The 24,096-nt window shown below is 39.2% G+C and overlaps 1 protein-coding gene across 3 annotated transcripts; it reads left to right on the forward strand.

Annotated features, from left to right (window-relative positions):
• Positions 1–1,116: 1,116 nt before the first annotated feature.
• KATNBL1 (katanin regulatory subunit B1 like 1) lies at positions 1,117–16,064 on the forward strand. Of its 3 annotated transcripts, XM_032188978.1 has the most exons (11): positions 1,124–1,146; positions 2,629–2,801; positions 8,068–8,192; positions 9,746–9,786; positions 10,137–10,416; positions 11,922–12,040; positions 12,219–12,269; positions 12,352–12,441; positions 12,955–13,044; positions 13,509–13,602; positions 15,177–16,064. In XM_032188978.1, the coding sequence occupies exons 3-11, from the start codon at positions 8,082–8,084 to the stop codon at positions 15,207–15,209; spliced, it is 909 nt and encodes a 302-aa protein (XP_032044869.1). In that variant the 5' UTR covers positions 1,124–1,146; positions 2,629–2,801; positions 8,068–8,081; the 3' UTR covers positions 15,210–16,064. The 3 variants fall into 3 exon arrangements, with proteins under 3 accessions (XP_032044870.1, XP_032044869.1, XP_032044868.1); XM_032188979.1 differs by lacking the exon at positions 2,629–2,801 and having other exon boundaries at positions 1,117–1,146; XM_032188977.1 differs by lacking the exon at positions 1,124–1,146 and having other exon boundaries at positions 2,422–2,801.
• Positions 16,065–24,096: the final 8,032 nt, after the last annotated feature.

Consider the following 24,096-nt stretch of genomic DNA (forward strand, 5'->3'; position numbering starts at 1 on the left):
GTTGGAGTTGTTCAGACACCAAAGAAGCACTTTAATTAACAAGTTACAATTCAAATTGTCATGTCCATTTAACTTAATGAAAAAAGGATGCAATTTGTCAAAGCCTGCTTTTTCCTCCCCCAAAATGGAGAGTAAGGTGCACTAGATACAAAAATTTCAGCTAATTCAGAATTTATGAATCCCTATATATAGAATATATAGAATTTATATCCCAATGTTAGGGACGGATGAGTAAAAACCCCAATTTTACAGGGATGTTGTGTGGTCAAGTGACAAAATACCACGCTATGGGGCCAAATGTACGATGGAAAGGAATGAAGTGAGGGGAGATGTGGCACAAATCTCACCCTTCCCTCCATCTGTCACTAACACTGTCCGTCTTTCACAACAGCTTTACTTCACAGGTAGGTCCTGAGATGTTCTACCAGATCAAAGGGAGGATTGTAATAACACTTCAGCCTCAGGAGCAATGAAGTTATTCATACTCAGCTATAATCTGCACTCAGCATGGATTTCTCTGCCAGCTGTAGCATCGCATGCTCGTAACTGCCCTGTGTAACTAGTAGCCTGCAGACACAGCAGGGAGAGAGCGCTGTGAGGTTCCTGGTCCCATATAAATACTCGAGGAACTCTGCACACCAAAAAGCTTTCTCTGCACCGAGCAGCACCTGACAGCAGCACCAGGTGCGGATGACGATGCCGGCTGACCCAGCCGCCTTTCCCAGCGGACTTTTGCCTTTGGGACATTTCGGTAGGTGCCCGGGGCTGGGCACGCGGCCACACAACCGTGGGAGGGGGGGGCGCCAACCACGAGGGGACGAGGCTGGGGCCACGAGGGACCGGAGCGCCCGGTGCCCCGCGGCGGGGGCGCCCCCTGCGGGCGGGCGGTGGCGGTGCGGCTGTTGGTGCCGGTGCCGGAGCGGCCGGCAGAGGGCGCTGCGCGGCGCTGCGCGGCGCGGCGCGGGGCGGCGGGCGGGGCGGGGCGCGGCGCGGCCCAGCATGCAGCGCGGCGCCGTTTGAATGGCGCAGGCTCCGGGCGCTGCGCCCCGGCCCTAGGCTGCCGCGGCTCCGGCTCCGGCTCCGGCTCCTCCTCCGGCGCGGTGCGGCGCGGGGCGGCCCGGCCCGGCCCGGTACCATGAGCGGCGGGTGAGTGCCGGGCGCCAACCGGGGACTGCGCCGCGGGGAGGCCGGGACCGGCTGCGGGTGGAGGGAGGGAGGGAAGGAGGGAGGGAGGGAGGTTCCTCGTGGCAGGAACGGGGGCGGGGAGGGGCAGCGGCGAGGCCCTGCGGGGAGCGGGGCTGCCCCTGCTCGGCTGCGCCCCCGCGGGGTCCCGGGGGCTCCCGGGGGAGGCCGGCGCCGGCCCGCGGTGGGAGGAGCGGCGGGGAGAGGCGGCTGCGGCCCCGCCGGGGCGTGAGGCCTGGCGGGGGAGCCGCGCCGCCTGGGCGTGCCCTGCCTGCTTCCCGGGGGAGAGGGGAAGGGAGAAGCCTCGCCTCGCCTGCTCCGAGATCCTGCGTTAATTGCGCTGTGAAAAGGGCTTCGGCTCCTCCGCCGCTGTGCGGGGATAGCTGGGCGTGCTGTTGAGTGCAGAGCTAACAAAGAAACCCCGAGTACTGGGACCCGCTGAGGAGACGGAGCGGTGCGCGGTGCCGTGGCGTGGTGTGTTTGTCCTTGCAACGCGCCGTGCTCGGGAGCAAGGCGAAGCCATTCGGCTTCAAAGCGGCTCTGAGCTCGGGGTGGGAGCGCTGCCTGGCCCGCGGCCCTGCTCCTGTGCTCTTCCTGTTGTGTGGCTGCAGCCAGGGAAGGACAAAAAGGTTACTTAGCCCTGCTCCGTAGCATGAAAGCATAACAGATGGCAGGTTGGTGGCTTTCTGGCCTCACCAGGTGGAAACAACAAATTGTTCTAAAGCTGTGGTTTTACTTTATTATTCCTGCGTATAATTTTGACTCAAATGTCTGTAATAGTATTCCATTGCATTCAAGCCACCATTGGTTTCGAATCCTGGACTTCGTAACTGAGAACATAGTTAAATTTTAAAGATACCTTAATGGCGTTATTTTCATAACAGTGTACTCGTTCACGTCTGTGTACGTAGTATGAATGTGCTGTATCCATTAACTGTCAACAGTCAGTGCTCACTAATAGCAGGATGTGTGTTGCAGGGTAATATAAAAAGTCATGCGCTCATCTGCTACGAAGCGCAGTCACAGCCACGTGGGGATAAGGGAGGTACCTGTGCCACCATTAAGCTTGCAGGGGGAGGGCTTCTCCAATACGTCTTTCTTTGGATTTGGAGCTTTTGCTATGGATTTTTGAAGCTCTTTGAGTTGAGCGGTGAGTAGGGGAAAAAATTGCAGTATTTAAATTTTGAGTAGTTGCTTAAAGCTTATTCACAATATTAATGGGGGAGCTCCAATGTGTTAGAACATTATTTCCTATGTAACAGCCCTCAGATGGTGGTAGTGATAGAAATTTTCCAAGCTTCGTTTCCAGGAGTGTTAATAAATGAAAATCAACAGGTGAAAATATATATATGTTTGTTAGTGAAGGACTGTTCTTCAGCATTTTGGTACTTCTTAAAATCATGTTACTTGATGGCAGTTTAACATGCTTGTAAATTTCACTTCCAGATGTAAACGTTTTGTCCAAGAACTAAATAAAGTTCAGTTATCAGGCTGTGCAAGGAGCATTTAACCCACACCTGGATTCATCCTCAGTAAACTTGACTGAACTCTGATGTGTGGTCACTTTCCGAGGTTCATTATGACTGCTTGGGCCAGCAGGCCCCATACAAATTCATTGTGTAAGTAATAGGAAACTGAGCTCAAGAAGTTAACTTGCTACTTTTATAGTATTTGTCTTTTACTGTAAATGTAATTCATATTATTTTTGTCCAAATGGAACTGTAAACTTGAAAAAAGGCCTAACAGGTATTGCTGGCTAAAATTTGTGTCCTGCTGGCTTATAGGGTGCTTCCTGTACTGTTGCACAAAAACATGGTGTTAGTGTATTCCATCAAACCTTGAATTCCACTTTAAGATAATTTAGTAAGTAACACCTAGTGAACTGTCAGGACATAAATGTAAAAATAAATAAATAAAGCTATTCCATATTCAAAGGATGTGGAAACTATCTAAAATTGAAACAGATGGAGGCTGTAACGTTTGTCAGTCAGACTTAAAGGAAATCATGCCAAGGTAACTGGATCTATTCTGCATCATAAGATTGTGCTAACTTATTTTTCTAGATGAATTACCCTTTTGGAAGTAAATCTGGAAAAAACATTCCTGGAGTTTTCTCATAAGCTTTTTAAATCTGACAATGATGAGTAAAATTAGTTGTCCTTTACTGGTTCCCTGATGTATGCCAGTTTCGAATGCCTTCAAAGCATGAACTCCCCTCCTTGGGGAGTAACAATTAATTAACTTTTTCAGCTGCGTTGAATAAAGATCAATGTTGTCATCCTTGAGAATGTGCACTTGGTGTAATATGGGGGTGGGGGAGAATCACAAGAACATCTGTGATGGCTTATATATATATATGGAATGCTACAGGAAAAAGAAACAAGAATTTGGGCAAAGAGTAGAACAGAAGGAATGTTTCTTTTAAAGGGTATTGCAGATGACTTAAATATAACTATTTTACATTTACTTTGCTGTCATGCAAAGTACTTGAGTCTGTTCTGTAAGAAATTAATGTTATGTTAATACATACGAAGATTACATAACATGTGAAGAAAAGTTTGTCCCTTTCTGGGGGCCATGCCCAAAACCATAGGACGATGGGAGGGAGTGGCTGCATTTGTTAATACTTGCCTTTGACAGTTACATGCTTTAAAGCCATTTACTACTGTCTTTGAAAGCCATTCAGTGCTCCTTCTTCGCCTGCCTCTGGTATAGCTTTAAAGGTGTATTGCATCTGGGAGTGTTCAGAGGTTGTTTTTTTTATTATTAAAAAAAAAAAAAAAGAAAAGAAAAGATAATAGCATTATCAGGAAAACTTTGTCAAGGTAATATCTGTGACTGGGTATGAATAAGCTGATTTACCAGGATATATGGCTGCTGTTACTTCAGTCTCTGTTTCCTGAAAATTGAAGAGAGTAAAAGAGAGATAAGGACTTCTCTAAGCAGATGTCAACCTATGTAAGGGTTGTTAAAGTTATTAAACTTGGGCATCTCTTCTTCAGATTTGCAGTCTGTCACAATTTATGATAGGGTTTAAGATTAGCCTTAGCCCTTTTTTTGGGCAAGCTCAGAAGACTTTTGTTCTATCCTTAGTTTATTTTTAAAATAATATAAAGCAAAGGAGTCTCATTGGCTGTAATGACACAATAAAGGACAGTTCGGAACAAATACTGCTAACCTGTATTCATCGTAAGGGAATCATTAAATTTGTGACATTAAGGTATAAGCTGTTTGATCTGGTATAAAATAATAGCTAGTGACAGTTTAAAAACCCTCCACATACTTCCCATAGCACTGGGTGGTAGTCTCTATTCCTAGAGAATATCTCTTATCAGATAAGAAATTCAAGTTCTGCAGAGGCCTGTAAAGTACCTCTCATTCTCTAGCATATATGTTTTTAATTGCTGAACAATGAGCATTTTGTCATGCGTTTCTAAACCTTTGGAAGCAGGCTTCTTGACATGGACTAAGTTCATTATAGCAGTATTAGGTTTGGACAAACCAGATTCTTCTGTTTGTTTCCTGCTCTTGGCTATTTTAGATTGTTTCTGCATTTAATCATTTTCAGTGTATTTTTTTTGACTTTGCAGTCTGCCCTCTAAATATTCAGGTTCACAACATCCTGTGGCAAGTTCAGCTATATTATATGCACAAAGAACCACCTTCTTTTGTTCATTTTGAATCAAAGTCTGTCTTTGGCTAGTGTCTTTTACCCCTTTAATTTGGGCAAGATGGTGAACTATCTCTATGCAACTTTTCCAAGCTATTTGTGATATAGGCCTTTATTTCCTCCCCTCTTTGCTGTAAGTAAGCTCCTTGGCAGACTGAAAAGTCTTGGTCTATTCAATTTCTCATTGTATGGAAGGTATTCCATACTGTTTTTTACTCAAATTTGAGTCCTTTTTTATTTTCATTGTAAGTTATTTGAGATGAGGTGTTTCGTTCCCTTTCCTTTTAAGGGGAAGGAGACTAAACTTGCACACCATACTTGAAATAGAGGTACAAATTAGTTCTACACGCTGTCACAACAGTGCTGTCTGTTTTTCTAGCTATCTATTGATCCATATGCAGTACTGAACAATCCAAATGATCTAAAGTAAATTGTCATATTATATTATTGTGGGTGGTTATTAGTTTGGCATTTGTAATTCTGTGGATGAACCCAGAATTTCCTCATGCCTGCAGACATGCGTGCTTTCCTCTACGTTCATCTATAATCATTGCTTCTGGTTATTGTTCATCACAGTCCTTTAATTCTTTAGCTAGTCCTCATCTTTAGTGTCTTGTGTAACTTAAAAACTTAAGACTGACCATATCACCCCCTTTGTGATATCACCCCCTTTATGAATATATCAAACAGCATTGAACAGCACAGTTCTCTTTCTGCAGGATTCCACTGATCTTTGCTGTAGGAACTGCTTAGACCACTTATTACTGTTTCTTAGCTATTTCTCCATGCAAAGACTTTCCCTCATATCACTAGGTTGCTTAGCTTCCTTGAAAGACTTAAGTGAGTAAGTAACTTCTGGAAGCTTGTCAGAAACTCGGATACAATCTATCATTTAAATCTCCTTTATCGATACTGTACTACTTCACAATCTCGGAGAATTCCATTAATTTTTCAAGGCAAGACATGCTTTCGGCAGCCAGCTTGACTTTCCCAATATATTATTTGTATCTACTAATTCTACTCTTAATTGCATTGTTTGCCAATTTGCACAACACGGATGTCAGTCTGGATCTTCCTTGGGGCCATCTTTAAATACTGACTGTATTTTCCACATGTGATTCCTGTAGGTGTGCTGGCAGCTCTAAGGAAGAGGTTCTCTGTACCTTGGTTAATAACATGGCAATTTCTTTGTGAGTTCTTACAACTTATGGATGAGTATCATCCAATTTTGGGGGTGGTAGTGTTTATTTTGCTTATACTAGCTGCTGTTTCTGCATCTTGAGAGACCCTCACAAAAAAGTTAAACTATGGAAACCTCTTTTAAGCAGTAGGACACTGAGCACAAATGTAAAGGATTTGCTTCGCTTCACCAGGTTCTTCTTTGTATCAGATCATCTGTTGGCCTTTTGGAGTCTCTGTTCCTGGCCTCTGAAGAAAGAACTGATAGTTTTGTCTTTTCCTGTTTCAACGGGGAGGCTAGAGGGCATTATGTTCTTACATCAAATTTGTCAGTGTGTAATCCTCTTTACTTTCCTCTTCTGGGCACATTTGTATGTAGCAATTTTTTTTTCTTTCCAGTTCAGGTATTTTGACTCTCAATGTTTGTGTCATTTTCTCAAGCTTTTTAATCTGATTTCTGTTTACTGATTTCTTGTGATTTTTCAAATATTCTTGCTAGATGTTTCTTTCTTCCCTTACATTATTTTTCAATCTTAATTGAAATTTGTTCCCATTTAACAGTGCTGTTTAATACATTAGGAATCAGATTCTTGCTCAGTGCTTTGCATGAAAGATGAGGGTAGTTTGACTTCTTTCTTGCCTGTTTAATAAATCATCTCAACATCCTGAACAAAGGGCTGTAAGCTGTCATGGTGTCACAGGGACAGTAACAAAAATGGTTCTTTGGGAACCAAGGTTATGGAACTTCTAGCATCTGACAGGTTGATTCTGTGGGATTTAGCTGTGGTTGTTGCAGGTTGTCCTGCAACAAAAAATCAAGTTAATGAACTAGACTTATCTAACTTAGTATCCATAGAAATATGGACAGCCAACTGTTAAATGATGCTGGGGCTTACCAAAGTTGTTAGTTTGAGGGCTGTGTTCCTTTTTTAAAGGGTAAGTATTTACGTTAGTGTATTACCCTTCTTTTTTGAGAGAGACATCAAATGAGGCTCTTGGATATTGATCTTGTTCTAAAGAAAATGGTGTTAAAGAAAAACATTTTAATATTTTGCTAAGTTTGAGCAGTATCCTATGATGTAATTTTGTGAAGATGTACACCACCTACTTTGTTTTGAACCTGCAACCTATTTGTTTAATTTGATGGCTTTTGGCTACTGCTTTGAACAATCTTATCTAAGCAGCTGTTTGCCATCTTTTTCAGTGCTCAGTGAAGTTCTTAATATGGGATAAACCTACTAAATGTGAGAGAAGGGGTAGGTCTGTTGGTATTAAGGGTGGAGGGGAGAAATTGAGGTACTAGTGTTGGGACCAGAGCGTTGCCATTTAAGGGTGGAAAAAGAATAAGTGGTTGCTCTTAAAAGTAAGGTAGGGTGTTCTGCTGAAACATTTTGGTAAGAATAGTGCTCCACAACAATGTAGTTTGTGAAGCCAATCTCAAGGAAAGGGTTTTCTGTATCACTTAGTTGCACATTCTGGTTTTGGATTTTGTTGGTCTGTCTCAATACTTTGCTTGGTTCTTATAGAAATATTTGCATATTTCAAAACCAGTACTTTGGACACTTTCTTACTGGTTAATTGTGGTACAAAGACTTTACTACAAGCAGCAGCCAGGTTATATGCTGAGGAAAAGTTGGGGGGGAGTGAATTGCCAACAAGTTTTTTTTATTTTGTTTAGTCTTTGTTCTTCTAGTGAATCTTATCTTATTCCTGAAAAACAAAGATTTTTATTTAGCTGTCTTTCATTCTGACCTATTTTTCTTCAGGTGGTAGATGAAATAGATTAGCAGGAAGGTGTCTCCTAAATAATTTGTTTTATTCTTTGCTTTAATTCTTGTCTGTGTGGCGCCTAACAGTGCAGGTATACTGTAATAATCATAAAGGCCTCCAGCTAACATTTGCTAAACAGTAATGTCTGTTTATTTCTATTATGGTATATCTTGCAAATAGTTGAACTGTTTTAACTGGTTTTGCTAGCTGCATTTGAAGGAAGTTTCACAAAATATGACTAAAGATGACCTTTTCCTTGAAAATAGGAATTTGAGAGATTATGGCCTCTGAAGCCCACAATGTTAGAAAACAGAAAGTTTTGCATATCGAAGGTTGTCTCGATCTCCCCAGAAAAAGAATTTCTTCTTCCACTAGAAAGATCATGAAGGAGGTAAGGTTTTTATCATGTCCTCTGTTGAAACTGAAGTAAATGTTCAAACAGAAGTTCATAGCTCCAAGCAGTCTAAAACTGGATATGTAGTGCTCATGTTCCATGTTTGCATGTGCAGTAGAACTTGAACAGCGATTGTTATAAAAAATATGCATTATAACACATGCAGTGATTGCACAGATATGTATCCTCCACATGAGGAGTAGGTACTGATGTGGTTCTGCTCATGCCTTCTTTTCGGCAATCTAGCCAATAACTGTTTCAGAGGAGGAATTCTATTATCAAAGTTTTCTCTTTCTAAAAGCTTACGTGACAAAAGTGATAGGTGGGGTAGGTGAAATAGCTGCATTGATGTGGACCTGCCATTCTGTTATTATGTGGCTCGATCTACCACATTGTCTAATAATACAGGTACTTTTACTGGATTTTTTGCAAGCCACAAACACTTTTTCGTAACTTCTTACCTTTGCTACTTGATGAAGAAATCTGCTAATGCAGGCTGATGGGGTACAGAGGAAGTAGTAGGGAGGTAAGTTTACTGTTAGATCACTTGAAACAGTGATAAAGATGCCAGTATCCTCTTTGTCTGTGGATGTATTGAGACAATGTATTGAAATTCACATGGTTTTATCATTTATCAAAACAGTCATTGTTTTGGCAGTATTTTGCAGATGTGCGCAACTTAAATATCATCAGTAGTACACATTTTCAAGTTTAAATTTTTGCAGTTTGTAATTGTAGTACCTGTTTATATGAAAATACTTTAACACCTTAATGCTTTTTTAATTAGACCAGAATGTCACAATTCAACTCACCTTCAATGTTTTAAAGCTTCATTTAATGAAGATTATTGTAAGGAAAAAAATCTTTAGAAATTCATCTTTGAATTGTTGCTTAATTTTCGAAAGTTTTGTGAATCTCTATGACACATCTTTGAATGAATTTTGTTATTTGTTCAGGATATTACTGTCCTACACAGCCTCATTGTTATCAGGGTGCTTATCTGTTTCATATGAACGAATTCAGGATAATCAAGACGGTGCTGTCTAAGTTGGTCTTGATTTTTGTTGTACTTTGGAGGAAGAGTATTCTTCTGCTGTTATTTTCCTAGCATCTGCCAGCCTGTATTATTGGCATTATACATTTAAATGTGTATGAGAGACAGGAAATGTAGTTTTGACATCAAATTTCAGAAGACTTTTTATATTAGACACAGTTTTCAGTTTGCTAGTAAGTAAAGAATCTATCTCTGATGTCACAATCCTACCTCTTGCCAGAGATACCACAAGCCTGTCAGTGACTGTGATGTTCCAAGGACAGCTGTGGCAGAGCTAGTTTGTCTATATGTAACTGTGAAATACTTGACAATTACAGGAACGTTAATATAGCTGTGCTTCAGTTGCAGACTAGGAGGAGTGAGTGGGAGGGGACCTGTGGTAAACTTAGTCCAGTTCTTGATAAACCAGGACTTTATTTTTTTTGTGTGTGTGTGAACTGTGGAATTTTTTGTCTCTGTAGTAATAGTTTGTTCTTCCCTATTCCCTTTCTCACAGGGTAAGAAATCTCCAAAACAGCTGGCTTCATACACAAACAGGTAGGAGGGCCTTGCTGTATAAGAGTCTGAGTTTCAGGAGAGAGGGAGGAAGAACCAGTTTAAATTTATTGCAACACCCAGACAGACACAATGGAAGATCTTAATTTTACTCACAGTACTTGTTTTTTGTGTCTACTTCCATAACAATGAGTCCTTTCCATTCAAAAAAGCAGGAAAACGATATTGGGGGTAGCTCTCATTTCTGATAACATACGTGTCATGAAGGTATATACTGGGGGTAAAACTGTAACCTGCAAGTTTACTGTTGCATTCATCATGATATATTTTAATGTAAAGTGTTGAATTAAGTTTAGAGTAACCTTTACTATAATACTGCTTTGTTTTTGTAGAGTAACAGTTGGAAAAACAGTGACCAGTCCCCTGTCTCTCTTCAAAGTAGTATATTGTAAAAGAAAAGTTCGTTGTTATACTCCAAAGCCTTGTTATAAAAAGAAACAGTTCCCTAAATCAAGGGGCTGTGACATGGCAAATAAAGAAAATGAACTGGCTTGTGCAGGGAATCTGCCAGCAAAACTGCACGACAGTCGTACGCACTTGCTGAATTCTAGTGACTCTGGCTCATCTCAAACAGAAGGCCCCTCATCCAAATATAGTGGATTTTTTTCAGAGGTAAGTTGAGTTTCTGGTAGTTTTTGTGTAGTTAGCTGTGGACGTTTTTGAATAGATTAATTTTCTTAACATACAAATTAGCTCAAGGCTTGTGATTTACAGTCTTTATTAGTCTGTTTACTGTGGTTCAGTTGCCAACAGTAGTTGTTCTGCCACTTTGTCAGCCTGAGAATTTAGATCTGACAGCATAGTCTGGGTTAAAACTATACCAGCACCAAAGGAAAAATACTCATTTGACCAGGTTGGGTTTCATGGTTGGTATAATGCATTGCTACCTACATGTTTATGGAAGCATGAAAGTGTTGGTGTATGGATGGAAATAACCTAGTGAGGTTAAGATGGGACCACTTCCAGTAGCAGTGTCAGCTTGGTGTACATGAAAGTAATTTAAATGATTGTATGAGTGTTTGTGGTGAGATTACTTAAGGAAGCTCCATAAATGCTTTCGCAGCTGCTGAGAGTGGCTAGAAGGTCAAATACTGAAGTGAAATAGATGTGTTTTGTGACAGGGCTGCCACCAACACCCCCAAGTCTTCTGTGAGGCTGCTCTCAATCCACTTGTCACACAGCCTCTATTCATGTTTGGGATTGCCCCAGCCTAGATGCAGGACCTTGTACTTGGCCTTGTTGAACTTAATGAGGTTCGCACCGGCCCGCCTCTTAAGCTTGTGAGGGTCCCTCTGGATGGCATCCCTTCCCTCCAGTGTGTAGACAGCACCATGCAGCTTGGTGTCATCAGCAGACTTGCTGAGGGTGCTCTCAATTTCACTGTCCACGTCACTGACAGATGTTAAATAGTGCTGGTCCCAATACTGGCCCCTGAGGAACACCACTTGTTATTGGTTTCCACCCAGACATTGAGCTGTTGACTAAAACTCTTTGAATGTGATCATCCAGCCAGTCCTTAAGCACTGAGTGGTATACCTGTCAAATCCATGTCTCTCCACTTCAGAGACATGGTTGTTTACAAATGAAGATGGAGGCAAGATTCCTTTGAGAAACGTAAGAACCAGATCACCGGCCGTAGATGACTGTTTAACTGGATTTGAGAGATGTGGGTGGCAGTGCAGTGTTCGTTCCAATCCAAGATACAATTGAATGAAGTACTTCAGTTTGAGAACAAGTGATTTCACAAGTGAACCTTTAATAATTACATTTATTGTTCCAAACCAAATTGGTAGAGTTCTTGAAATTAGTAGCAAAGTAAATGTTCCTCAAAGTTAGTGAGAGCTATAGGTTTATACTTGAGTGCTCTTTGTAACTGTTAGACTTAGGTGTTTACAGACCTTATTCTTGCAGCTTTTGGGTAAAGTAGCCTTAATCTATTCTCTGTCCTAAGGGAAACCTCCATTTTTAAGACCATTATTAAGTAGATTTCTAAAACCACTCATACAGGTAGAAAAGTATATTTTCATATACTACATTACCATATTAGAGCAGCTTATTGTGTCATTACTGGCATTTAACTTGCAGTAAACTTTTGTGTTCTTAAAAACATTATACAGGTTTCTCAGGACCATGAAACTATGGCTCAAGTTCTTTTCAGCAGGAATCTGAGGCTGAATGTAGCTTTAACCTTTTGGAGAAGGAGAAGTATAAGTGAACTGGTAGCCTACCTAGTGAGGTAAATTGAGAATCTCTTACTTTATATTCTTAAAGCAGTAGCAGTCCCAAACATGTTACAATTTTTTACGGTTTCCTTAAATCTTGTAACTTAGCTATAATTATGTATTAGTTCAACCTATGTTTCCATTATGAGTTATGTTCTACTAGTAACACTTGTTTGTCCTCAATGTTCCTAGGATACAGGATCTTGGAGTAGTAGTAGACTGCCTTCCCGTGCTTACAAACAGGTACAAACACAAGTGGGGGGGTGAGAATCTACCGTATCCTCATTGAAGTTCTGGCACTTCTGAAACATCTTGTTTTTTTAAGTTTACAGGAAGAAAAACCATATATTTCAATTGGCTGCTGTGTAGATCTTTTGCCTTTAGTGAAATCACTACTTAAAAGCAAATATGAGGAGTAAGTATCATTTTCAGATACTTTTTAAGTATTATTCCTTCCTGGACATTCAGTTCCCTTGTGTTTAAAGGTGCTTAGTCCCTGGACTTTTCTTCCTTCCCCCCAGCCCTGCCTTCTCTGGGAAGCACCTACCTAAAGAAGGTTGCTGGGAACCTTCATTTCTCTTTTAAAATATTCAGTGGTGCAAAAACTCTAATGCAAGGTTAAAGGGTGAACTAGCTTTGCCCTCATGTAGATTTATTCATCCTAAATAGTAAAGCAGAATGGCACCAAGAGTTTAGCATGTTCTATAATACAGAATCCTGAAAGCTTTCAGGCAAAACATCCAAAGCATTTCTGCTTCTTACAAGAGCTTCTGTTTACTACTTTGAAAATGAAAACATAGGGGGGTATGTAGATTTGAGATTTCATCTAGATTTCTCTTCCAGAACAGAAAATGTGTTGCTTTCCTATTTCTATTAATGCATTATCTGACCTATGGATATTTAAATTGTGTAAAATATGTTCTTACAGATATGTGATAGTTGGTTTAAACTGGCTTCAGGCTGTCATTAAAAGATGGTGGTCAGAACTATCTTCACATACAGAGAGGGCAGATGATAGGTGAGTATAGTATTTGAAAATATTTAAATATTTCTGTAGCTTGTTCATCTCAATCTGTATTGAGGTGTATTCCTGCTAATCAAATTTATCTGCAGAAGATACTCATAAGTATCATCAAGTAAAAGCTTAAAAGCACTTAAAGTTAGCTCTTAAGTTCTCAAGCCACAGATAGTGTTTGGAAACTTACTTTAAGGGTTGTCCTGTTCTGTTTTTTTACTATTTTTAACTGGAGTTCTAGCAAATATGGAATAGTCATATCATGAGTAATATAAATGCTACAGAAGTAAAAAATAAATAAAATTGATCCAGCTTTGTGGCAATGTTAAGACTGTCTATATGCAGTATTATATGTACAATCAAGCCTGCTGAAGCATATATTTTACAAATATAATTTACGTATTATGCTACAGCATAAAATATGTAATTATATATTTTACAATCTGGTATCTGTTGTTATTTTTCAGAAATATTCACATTTTAAAAGAACTGTTAAGTGGATTATGGGAACAAGAGAATCATCTTACTCTGGTTCCAGGATATACTGGTAATATAGCTAAGGTAATCCATTTCCAGTTGTGTTTAGTAATCAATATAGCTATATCATCTGCAGTATTCCTCTGTTTGGATGTTATTTACTTTAAACTATTGAAGGGCAAACAGATTTACTGCTAGAATATTTTTCGCTAAGGCTCAAGTGTATTGCCCAGTTTTTGCAGAAATTCAGAGTGAATGCCAAGTGATGATAATAGTGTGGTTTAGAATGCTAACAGTGAATTTTTATCATTTTTTTCCTTTATAGAGAAACTGTCTCCTTAATGAAATGGTTAATAGTAGTAAGATTTTAAAATAATGTAGAAAATAGTTCAGATGAGTAGATAGACTGTGGAAGGACAGATGTTTTCTCTAAGATCTGCTGTACCAATTGTGTAAGGGTGATGCAACATAGAGAATCTGAGCCCAGCAATGTTGTTTGCATTTACATGTCAGGTGACTGGGGCAAGTGACAACGTGCTAAGTTCTAAAGTTTTTGCTGGCCTAGTGCTTAGAAAATGGTGACTTTGTGGAGAGCAGAAGAGTGTCTCCATCTGAAGTGAACCCCCCTCTGTCTTTCTTCATCTGACTGTGCTTAATGCTATGCTTTAATGCTGTGCTTAAGGGTGTCTGATAAATGCATGACCATGGTACTGGTCATGGTACTCATCTCTCTAAAGATGGTTTTCTGAGGCTGGGCACCAAAGGTTACACTGAGTGAGGAAACCCCCATCTCCTTGGCATTCCATACCTAATAAAGGTATGGAATGAGCCAGGATATAAAGCAGCCATGTGGCTAGAGCTCGGATTAGAGTAAACTTGAAAAGAACATGGAGATTGCCTGCTTTGTTATATCTGCAGGAGCTTTGTGGGATCTACAGTTCTATGGGTATAGAATTTGTCACTTTGTTTTATCAATCAAATAAGTTATATCTTGTCCTGGGACTGCTGAGCCTCTGTGGCCTGTAATATTGACATCTCTACAAGGATAGTTGCAAACTCCTTGCAGAGTTGCAGATGTGATGCAGAAGAAAAGAGTTGTAACTCACAACTGGTAGAGCAATTAGAGTTTTTATTATAGATTGCTCTGTTCATCTGGTAGGTCAACATAGTTACACCATGTGCCAGTTTGTTTCTCTAACATTGAGGTACCCTTTCTGTTCATTTGCCTGCTCTACAAGGTATACCAGGATAGATTGTGACCAAGGCCACCTACCTGAACAAGTAGGGAGCAAAAAGAATAGTACATGAATGTTGGAGGGAAGATAGAACCCTTAATAAACGCAGTTCATATACATAATATCACTAAATGATGATGTTTTTTTCCTGCCATTGGTGTGCATGCAGAGAGCAGAAGAAAAATTAAGTTGATGGCTTTGGAAACTAATTTCATTGTGCTTGCAGGCATTTTAGTGTAAAGGAGTGTTCTTAAAAGCATTAATTGAAAATAATCCTGAATTTGTGGATAACCTGTTCTGAAATTTGGCCTAAACATAATTTTATTGTATTATGGTCCTGATTGATTGCCATGCTTCAAACATACAGTTGATGTTACAGCCTTAAGCGATGTGACAAACACTTTCTCCTTTTTTTCTTTCTAGGATGTAAATGCTTATTTATTACAACTACACTGACATGATTGAGAAATGGTGTGCTTATGTGGTGAAACAATCCCCTAAAATATCCCTGAAGTATGTACTATTTCTGAAAGCCTTTTGAGAAATATTGGCGGAAGAGAACTGAACTGTCAAGCTGTTTAATGAAACCACTAACAAAATCCTAACAATCTACTTCACATTGAAGTGGAAAAATGTCTAGTAGGAGCAACTTTTACTTCAGTGAGGTGAAAGTGCACTATGAAAACTGTATGCCTTTGCTGCATTTGGGATTCGTTCAGTTACTAGGTATTCATTTAAATGCTACTGTTTTACTACAACATCGCATAAAAAGGTGAATTATACCATCATGAAGACAAGACAGCAGAACCAGTTATAATGAATCAACAAGAGTAATCAGCATTAAGAGCTTTTAAGTGTTTTTCACAAGAACTCCAAAATGCACAACTATCTTCCATTTATGTTAAAGAAAACTTTGTAATATTGAATTTCTTCTGTTTTAATCAAAATTAAAGACTTTTGTTTGCACTATTGAGAAACTATACAGCAAAGATGCCTTAATTACTAGTGTTTCAAAAAGCCAATGTGATAAGATGCAAATAGCTATTACGTTCAGATTGTGTTGAAAAACTACTACAAAAATCAGGGTTTCACATTGTGTAGTTGTTTATGAAACATTGCACACTGACAAAAATTCATGTATGAAATATTATAAATACCTGAAGTTAAGCTTGGATAAACAGTTATTACAAATGTGAGCAGAATGGTGAATTTGTCTAACAAATGTTTTTATATTGTATGTGGATTTCTAACACAATAATCTTGTTCTGTATCATTTAAACTACATGCAAATAAGTAAATATATTAAATGTATCTTTTTCCTTTTCAAGTTCATAAAAATTTCTAGAACAATTTCTTCCACAGTACTTTTTATTGTAGATATGTCTATTGTTCGTAAAATGTTTACAGCCAGTTGAGGCCATGTTATTCAAGTTATACCCTTTACATACTACCTCCTCTAAGAAATTGACAAAATGTTGCAAAATTCGACAACCAGATTTACTCATGATAAATTCATACTACTTCAAACTTAAAATAACAAAAACATTGAAAATATAACTATAAACTGTTCTTCTCCTATTGCCATTCTGTGCTATTTTAATTTAAAAGCTGTAGATGAATAGCTCTGAGGGAGTTTTGTTTTTAGGTTTTCTACTGCTTTTTTTTTTGTGATTAGGGAGCATGCTTTTCTAATTAAGTCATATGCAGTGCCAGCTGTTCACTTAATAATACACATGCATCACCAAATTACCTTCTATGGGGAAACAAAGTGCTTAGGGTTATTTTCATGCCTAACATCAAGCATATGCTCTTTTATTGAAGTGCTAGGCAGGAGAAAGACTTTTGATAGCCTCAAGTGGTTTTTACTTAACAGGTGAAACTAATGAGTTTTGAACTTAAGTAGTGGTCAACAGCTTTAGGTCTCCTGTTGCTTCATTTTATAGTTTGTGCTTAATTTATGTGTTGTCATTGCTGACTTCAGAAGGCCAATTAGAAATCTGTCATCAGAACTTGGTATTTTTTGGTTATTTGAATATTCTTTAAACCACCAAAGGTTTTGTGCTTTCCAGAGCAGTCAGCTACAGGGAAGAATGTTTGGGACATCCCAAAACTGATAATTTAGTGGGACGTTCTCTTCAGATTTGCATAGCACAACTCTTTTTTGCTAGAATTATACGTTACTTAGAGGTATTTCACATTCCAAAGACTTTGAGATAGGACCTGATGCTTTTCAAAATATTTTCTCTGTCAAGTAAAAATAAATCAAGGAACTACAGTATGATAATGGATAGTGGAATGCTTAAATATAAAGGTAAGAAAGGCTGACTTCAGAATTTGGGATGTAATGGCTGAAGCTCTTAGATGAAGCTCTTAGATTATTCCTCAAGAAGCATACCGTAAAGGTGGTAGAAACTTGGATTTTAATGTCTCCTGGTTTTTATAGACAAGGTGAAGAAATTCATGGCCATGTCTTCCAGATAATACAAGAAGTAATTGCTGTAATAAAATGAAATATTCTACTATTCAAAAACTCTGCTGAACTATAAATATGAACATATGGGCTGATACTGAATTATGCATACAGCCATGGGTTTCCACCATTTTTAACTGTGGATGGTGCTTTTGTTCTAATGGTGAGGTAAGATTGTCTTGAGAATCATTATTGATATTTATATAATAAAAGAATGTGTTATTTTAAACTGTCAGAAGTTGTATTTTGACAGCATCAATAATACAGTGTTAAACATGAAGTTGTTAGTATCTGTGCCTTATTTAAAAGGATTTTTTTTACCGTTTTCAGGCAGCTGCTAGACTATAAGAACAGGATTCATTGACATATCAACAGAACTCTGGCTACTGTCCATTACTGAGTGATTTTTTTGTCATGTTTTTAAATAACTCATTTAGCTATTCAGGTTGAAATTCAGGTTCAGCTTGTATGCTCTTTAATTCTCAACTAGTTACAAACCAATTTTGCTGTAATAGAATGTATATGTATAATGTCTGCTCAAAGGTGATACAAGTTAAAAAAAAAAAAAAAAAATGCTTGTAGTTCCGTGAAATCCATGTAGTTATCTCAGTGAAACCAAGAATGATTTTTAAGTTTATGAACACTCATGTGCCTAGATGCTAATCTTTATTATTGTCTGAAGTAATACTTTGTGAAGCTGCTTCTTCTAGGATGTGTGAAAGAACCAGGCAGAATTAATCCTTTATCCTCTTTGTTCTTGTGGTACAGAGCACAGGAGTACTTGAGGATGAAGGATGCCACTGCAAAGCTTTTCTTCATGTTATACTACTTGATATGAAGTTAATGTCCTTGAAAACAGTATGATGTCCTAGAATGTATTTTGCTTTGGTATTCTCCAGAGGCTGTTCTGAAAGAGTTTTTACTTGAAGAGTGATTTAGGACTTTAATTTAAAATATATATATATATATACACACACACATACAAACACACTGTAAATGTAACCATTAATGCTGATAGCTTGCTGAAGAGTGGATGCTGAAAAAGCTATCCCATTAATTAGCTGGGTATAGAGAAACTTGCATGAGTTAATGATTATGTGTAACTCCATTTTGAAGGAGTTACACCTGTTTCTTAGTTAAGAGTATTCTGGAGCAGAAGAGTCATATCATAGACAAGTACTGCATGTAGCTCCAGGCTGTTTCATAGTGCTGACAAATCATTATTGGTATTAAAAAAAAAAAATAAAAATACAAAAAAATAAAAGCTTCAGGAGCTTATCTTCTTTAGTGAGACCGAAGTGAAATGATCTTTCCTTTTATATAGGTTTATGTAGGCTGCAACAGTATCAGAGACTGTGGTTTTAACACTTGGGGAGCAGGAGGGATGGGAGAATAGGAAAGGACAAAAAAAAGAACATGCTATAAATTGACATCAGTCCTATTGCTTTGTCAAATGTATCCTAGAGCACCCTGTAATTTCTTTTTCTGAAGTAGGCAAACTTTGGAGTTAAGTGTCTTTGTGTATTACATTGATGAGTGGTAATTTTGAAGATAGATGCTGGTGTGGTGGGCTTTTGAGTGTCTTTTTTGTTCCTTGAAGGGACAGACGTTTTTGTATGTAGTAAGCCTTGCACAAGGTAAAGTTTTGCTTTGAAACTCATGAATAGTTTCTGCCATTCATCTTGACAGATCTTTGGATATTATAGAAGACTGGATGTCTGGAGACTTGCAGCTGTGCTTTGTCCCCAGTCTTCTGGTACAAAGGGAAGTAGTTGTGACTCATCAATTTCCAAATACAAATTGATGCAAGCCATGCTAGTGGTGTGGAGCTACCCAAACTTTTATACAATGCAAATTCTTTAGTTTATGAAATCTGTTTTTTGCTTGAGGATCTTTATATAGAAGCGATGCTGCGTTAGAGGAGGAATGCTAGCTTTTGTTGGTAGTCCTCGTGTTCTACCGCTGCGCAGCTTAGTCTTGTTCCGTGTTAAATGTTTTCTGCCTTGGAATGAGACTAAATGTAAGTACTTACATGCATGCATTCTTCAGCACTCGATGTTATTTCTTTCTCTTTATAGTCTAAGCATGCTGTGAATATCTAATATTGGGGGGAGGAGCTGACAAAACACAGGTAAGACAATTTAGAAACAATCATGAAAGTTACTGTTTTAGAACTTCTCACATGTATTAATACCTGCTAATTGAAGTGGGCATTCATGGATGCAAGGTTGATTTTGAACTTGGAAAAAATATATATTTTTACTCTAAATTACCATAGCTACAGTACTTCTCCCCCACACACACACAACACAGAGAACTAAGCTGGACTCATCAACATGCAGTACAGGGGGCAGGAGGTGTTACACTGTTCCTTAACTAAGTAAATAGAAATGATTGCACAGACTTCAAGTACAGCAGATCTGGAATATCTTCATTTCCATAGTGGTGATAGTTTCCTAGTGTATCTTGTTATGTAGATTATAACAACGTGATGGCTACCAAAAAAATCTGTGACTTTCAGGTTGAATGTGGCTCATACTTGTTTCTGTTTAACACAGATCACTGCTTCAATTCAGGTACTGTGTATCTGGAGTGCTGTGGTATAGATCAACAGCTGACTATTGGGCTCTCATTTGAGCATCTGTATGTTGCTGTAACAAAATGCAAGATGGCCATGTTTACAGTTCCCAACAGTTTTTTTTGTCCTTAATTCTCAAGCAATTTGAATTCTTGTTGGGAAATGGTAGTCCCTGAAACAATTATAAAATACTTATATAGGTATGACTTTCTTTAAAATAATACACTTCTGTGAATAACACTGTTCGTTGAATTTGGGAAGGAAGCTGTTTTCTACATGCTTAGCTTGAAAGAAACAAAACTAATGGGATTTACAGAAATTGCAACCATTTTCTTGGGCCTCTGGGAAAGTGGGGGAGGAACTCGGGAGTGTAGTGATAGGGCAAGGAGTAATGGCTTTAAACTAAAGAGGGTAGATTTAGATTAGGCATTAGAAAGAAATTCTTTACTCAGAGGGTGGTGAGGCACTGGAGGAGGTTGCCCAGAGAAGCCGTGGGTGCCCCATCCCTGGAGGTGTTCAAGGCCAGGCTGGATGGGGCTTCGGGCAACTTGGTCTGCTGGGAGGTGTCCCTACCCATGGCAGGAGGCTGGCACTGGGTGGTCTTTAAGGTACCTTCCAACCTAAACCATTCTATGACTTTTTTTTTTTAATGAGCATTATATGTGTTGTGAAACAAGTAAAATCTAAATATCAAGATATTACATTCCAAGGCTGCCTGCTCTTGTGGGTGTGTTGGAACAAATACACACCCTAGCGTCATACTTCAAAGTGCCCTGTAAACAGTTTCAACTATCTCTTGTAATTTAGGTTGATGATTTAGTTTTTTCTAGTTGTATTTAATCTTAGCTTCAAGATTCCAACATAATTCTGACTTTTTGAAAATGAAGTTGCTACTTTAAATGCTAGTTTTCAGGTATTCTGTGTATTGAAAGCCTTAGTTAAATAATAGTATGGTGAATATCCCACCTTCAGAAAAGCAGTCAATATTCTTGTGTTTTGTGGTAATGTGCTTTCATCACATTGCTCCATTGTTTTAAGCAAGCTTTTCTCATCTGCATATGATAAACTTGTCAAAATATTTTTTGTAAGAGTGAAGTCATTTTTAGAGATGACTATTTCAGGGGGATTGCGGCTTCCAGGAGGCCTGTGAAATGCTTGGATCTAAATAGAGGAGAAGTTGCCCAAATACTCATTCTCCTAACAGCTGACTCTTTCATTACTATGAAGTTGTGTTATCACATGTGAATCAGCTGTGTTGTTAACTAATTATTGGGGGAGCTGAAGTCTTAACAACTCCTGGTAGTAAGAAACCAAACCCTTCTGTGCTGATGGAACTGCCACAATGAATGTAGAAAGGAAGTATTTGTGTGTTTGGTTTGGGGAGCAGAAACACTTCCTCCCATCTGCGTTGTACTTTGTAGTACTTTGTCATGAAGCCAGTAGCTTTAGACTTCTGTGTGTGTGTTTAAAGTAGCATTAAGCTTCTGACTGAAATGGAGGAAAACCACCTTGCTGCATTAGGTCATTACAGGATGACTGTGTGCCACCAAATTCTCCAGCTGGAGAAAAAAGTAGATAAAACTGTAAATGTATCATTAACAATGGCAAGTGTTAGTGTCATTGTACAAGTAGTGGCTAGAACTCATTTTGAACACTGTAAGGCTTTTGCCATTGTTAATAAAGTAGTAAACCAAAGCAGGACTAAAATAATAACAACTGGCATATTCTATTTCTCTGGCTTTTGCTCTGGTAAGTCTAAGAGCCAGACTTTTTTTTAATCATCAGAAGTGATTCAGAATCATCAGAAGCAATTATTGTCCAAGTTATTTCTGGAGTAACTCTTATTCCCACAGCAAGTATTAGCATAAGAGTAAGCCGGGTAGTTGGTCATGGCAACTAATCTCCTATTTATATGCTGGGGTAGTGCTGCAAGGGGTTTGTTCCTCCAAAAACACTGCCCTCAGAGCGGTGTCATCAGTAATTGTAAGAAGGGTGTTGAGGGCTTGAACACATGCAAAATCGCATCAGGATTGTGGCTAGTTGCCTGTTCATTCAGGAAACTGTCTAGTATAAGATTAAAATAGAGGGCAGGGGAGCGTTTGGTTTAGATATGGTACAAAAAAATCCAACTGCCTAAGAAGGGTGCCTGTGGTAGCTGGAGATCTGGGTTTGATAATCCAGGATGTGTTTCCAGTCCTGTGTGCTCAATTCCACAACAGTGAGGCACTTGAAGGAGGGAGGTTAGAGACCCAGTGCTTGCAGAGCAGTCACGTTTCTTCCCAGTTGCTCTTCCACCCCTCTAACAAGTTTGAGCACATCTGCTTGGCAGAGTTCCCGGATCCACATCAACCTTGTCACTTATCCAAGTGAGAACAAAATGCCTTCATATTTGGCACACCTTGTTTCCCAAGTGATGCCTTGTATCTCAAGCCTTCCTGCTTCTTACTACAAATCAAATCATCAGCTTAGAGCCATGGAGCTTGAAAACATAGGGGCCTGTTCTTCTAATGGAGAACATGTGGATAACACTGGCTGTTTACACATCACATTAACACTAGAGAAGCAAAATGAGGCATGTTAACATAATGGCTGTTTCAGCTACCAGGTTTAAGAAGAAACTGTTGTATTAGGAGTATTTGTGTGTATGTGAATGGCTTTTAAACATAAGTATTCTACCAAGTAGTAATTCAAAGTGTCCAGAACTCTGAACATTTGCAACCGGCAATCTTGTGACTAGTTAGGGAGTGACCATGTTGCACAGATGTGGGAGGATTGTTTTTTGCTTTCCACCCTCTGAGTACAGGTTGTTAGATTCATTGGTATCTCAAATTCTCACTTTTGTGATCTTAGACCTTTCAAGTATGTTTCTTTTAGTGACAAGTCCCTTAACATCTGTGAAGGGATTCTTTCCATCTCTTACCTCTTGATTTAAAAAGCAACATGAGTTGCTTCCCAGATGAATAGAGAAGCTTGTTATGAAAAACTAAAAGCTTAAATAAATAAACCAAAAACTAGAATTCATCTCCAGCATATGGTAGCACTGTGGTCAGATTATAAGTGCTGCTACCCTCTTTAAATTTAGAAAGGAGACATTATGCTCATCTGAGGATTTCCAAAGTTATGGATCTTCAGGATTAGTTCATTGTGCTTTAGCAGTCAACTACGGCTTTTTAGTAGTCAAATACAACTTTCAAGATTGCTTGAATACTTGGTGCATGACCTGAGCCACTTTATTCTGCAGGGCTGTAAATAGGAGAACGCCCTTGGAGCTGTCTCCAGAGCTGGCAGCTTGCTAGCCTTTACCTTGGGGACTAGCAAGGAGTATTCTGGCATTTCTGTATTCAGGCTTCAGTGTACATAGTCCTGACCCTCCGGTCAGCCTGCCTGATACGTGCTTTCTCATTTAACAGTTTTCTGTAGGCTCTAGAATGAGTGACTCACTGAAGTCTGGTTTGGATGAAACAGTTCTCAAATTAAGAATTCTGTGCATGTGAAACAAATGGCAAGACTTTCTCTCTGTTCCTCTGTAAAATAACCACATTTTAACCGTTATCTTAATATGCTTCCATATGTAGAACACTGTTTATCCACAGTTCTTGGTGTCGTCATTAACAACTTTTCTGACAAAGTGGGTTGATCTGTAGCTCCTTTGTAATGTTTATCATTACCCTTATGCTATTCTTCATACCTCATAGAGCAGGTTATTTCCATTAGCTCTGAGCTCTGTCAAAGAGATTGCTGCCCACCATGGTTCTTGGTGTCCAGCATAACTGTCAGACATGTCTGACATAATTGACATAACTGTCAGACAACCTGAAGTTGTCTTTTGGTCAGGGAACTTATTCAGAACTTGACCTGATTTTAGTAGTCTGAAATAGTGTCTTACCAGGTGTTTAGGAGCATTGCATTTTTGATGAAAGTGTCATCTGTAGTGGCTTTGCAGCAGTGTAACTGAATTTTACCATCTCAATGATGAGAAACTTGAGTGAGAGGAAGAAGAACTAATTTGGATCAGATGACTTCAGCAAGCCATACTTTTTACTCCTGCATCCAGGGGTGAGATAGAAGGACTATAACCAGTAATTACTGTGTTAGGGAGTGCTTGAAGCCACCCTGAACCACAGCTGCTCCCGTATCTCACCTTTTCATGGCACCACCAGCAGTCAGCCATAGCAGAGCTGTTATGTGTGGAGTGGCTGGAGCACAGCTCCCAAGTCTGCTGCTCTGTATGAGCCTCAGGCACACCACTGCCTCTACTAAGGAAGGAGCAGACCCATTTGCTGAACCCTCAGTAG

This window comes from Aythya fuligula, chromosome 5 (genome assembly GCF_009819795.1).
Source record: "Aythya fuligula isolate bAytFul2 chromosome 5, bAytFul2.pri, whole genome shotgun sequence".
In the NCBI taxonomy this organism is placed as follows: Eukaryota; Metazoa; Chordata; class Aves; order Anseriformes; family Anatidae; genus Aythya; species Aythya fuligula.

Excerpts from the sequence above, each read along its gene's own strand:
- KATNBL1 (XM_032188979.1), top strand. The coding sequence starts at position 8,082 with ATGGCCTCTGAAGCCCACAATGTTAGAAAACAGAAAGTTTTGCATATC. Across the intron at positions 12,270-12,351 it reads CTTCCCGTGCTTACAAACAG|TTTACAGGAAGAAAAACCAT; the intron begins GTACAAACACAA and ends TGTTTTTTTAAG. Across the intron at positions 13,045-13,508 it reads ACAGAGAGGGCAGATGATAG|AAATATTCACATTTTAAAAG; the intron begins GTGAGTATAGTA and ends GTTATTTTTCAG.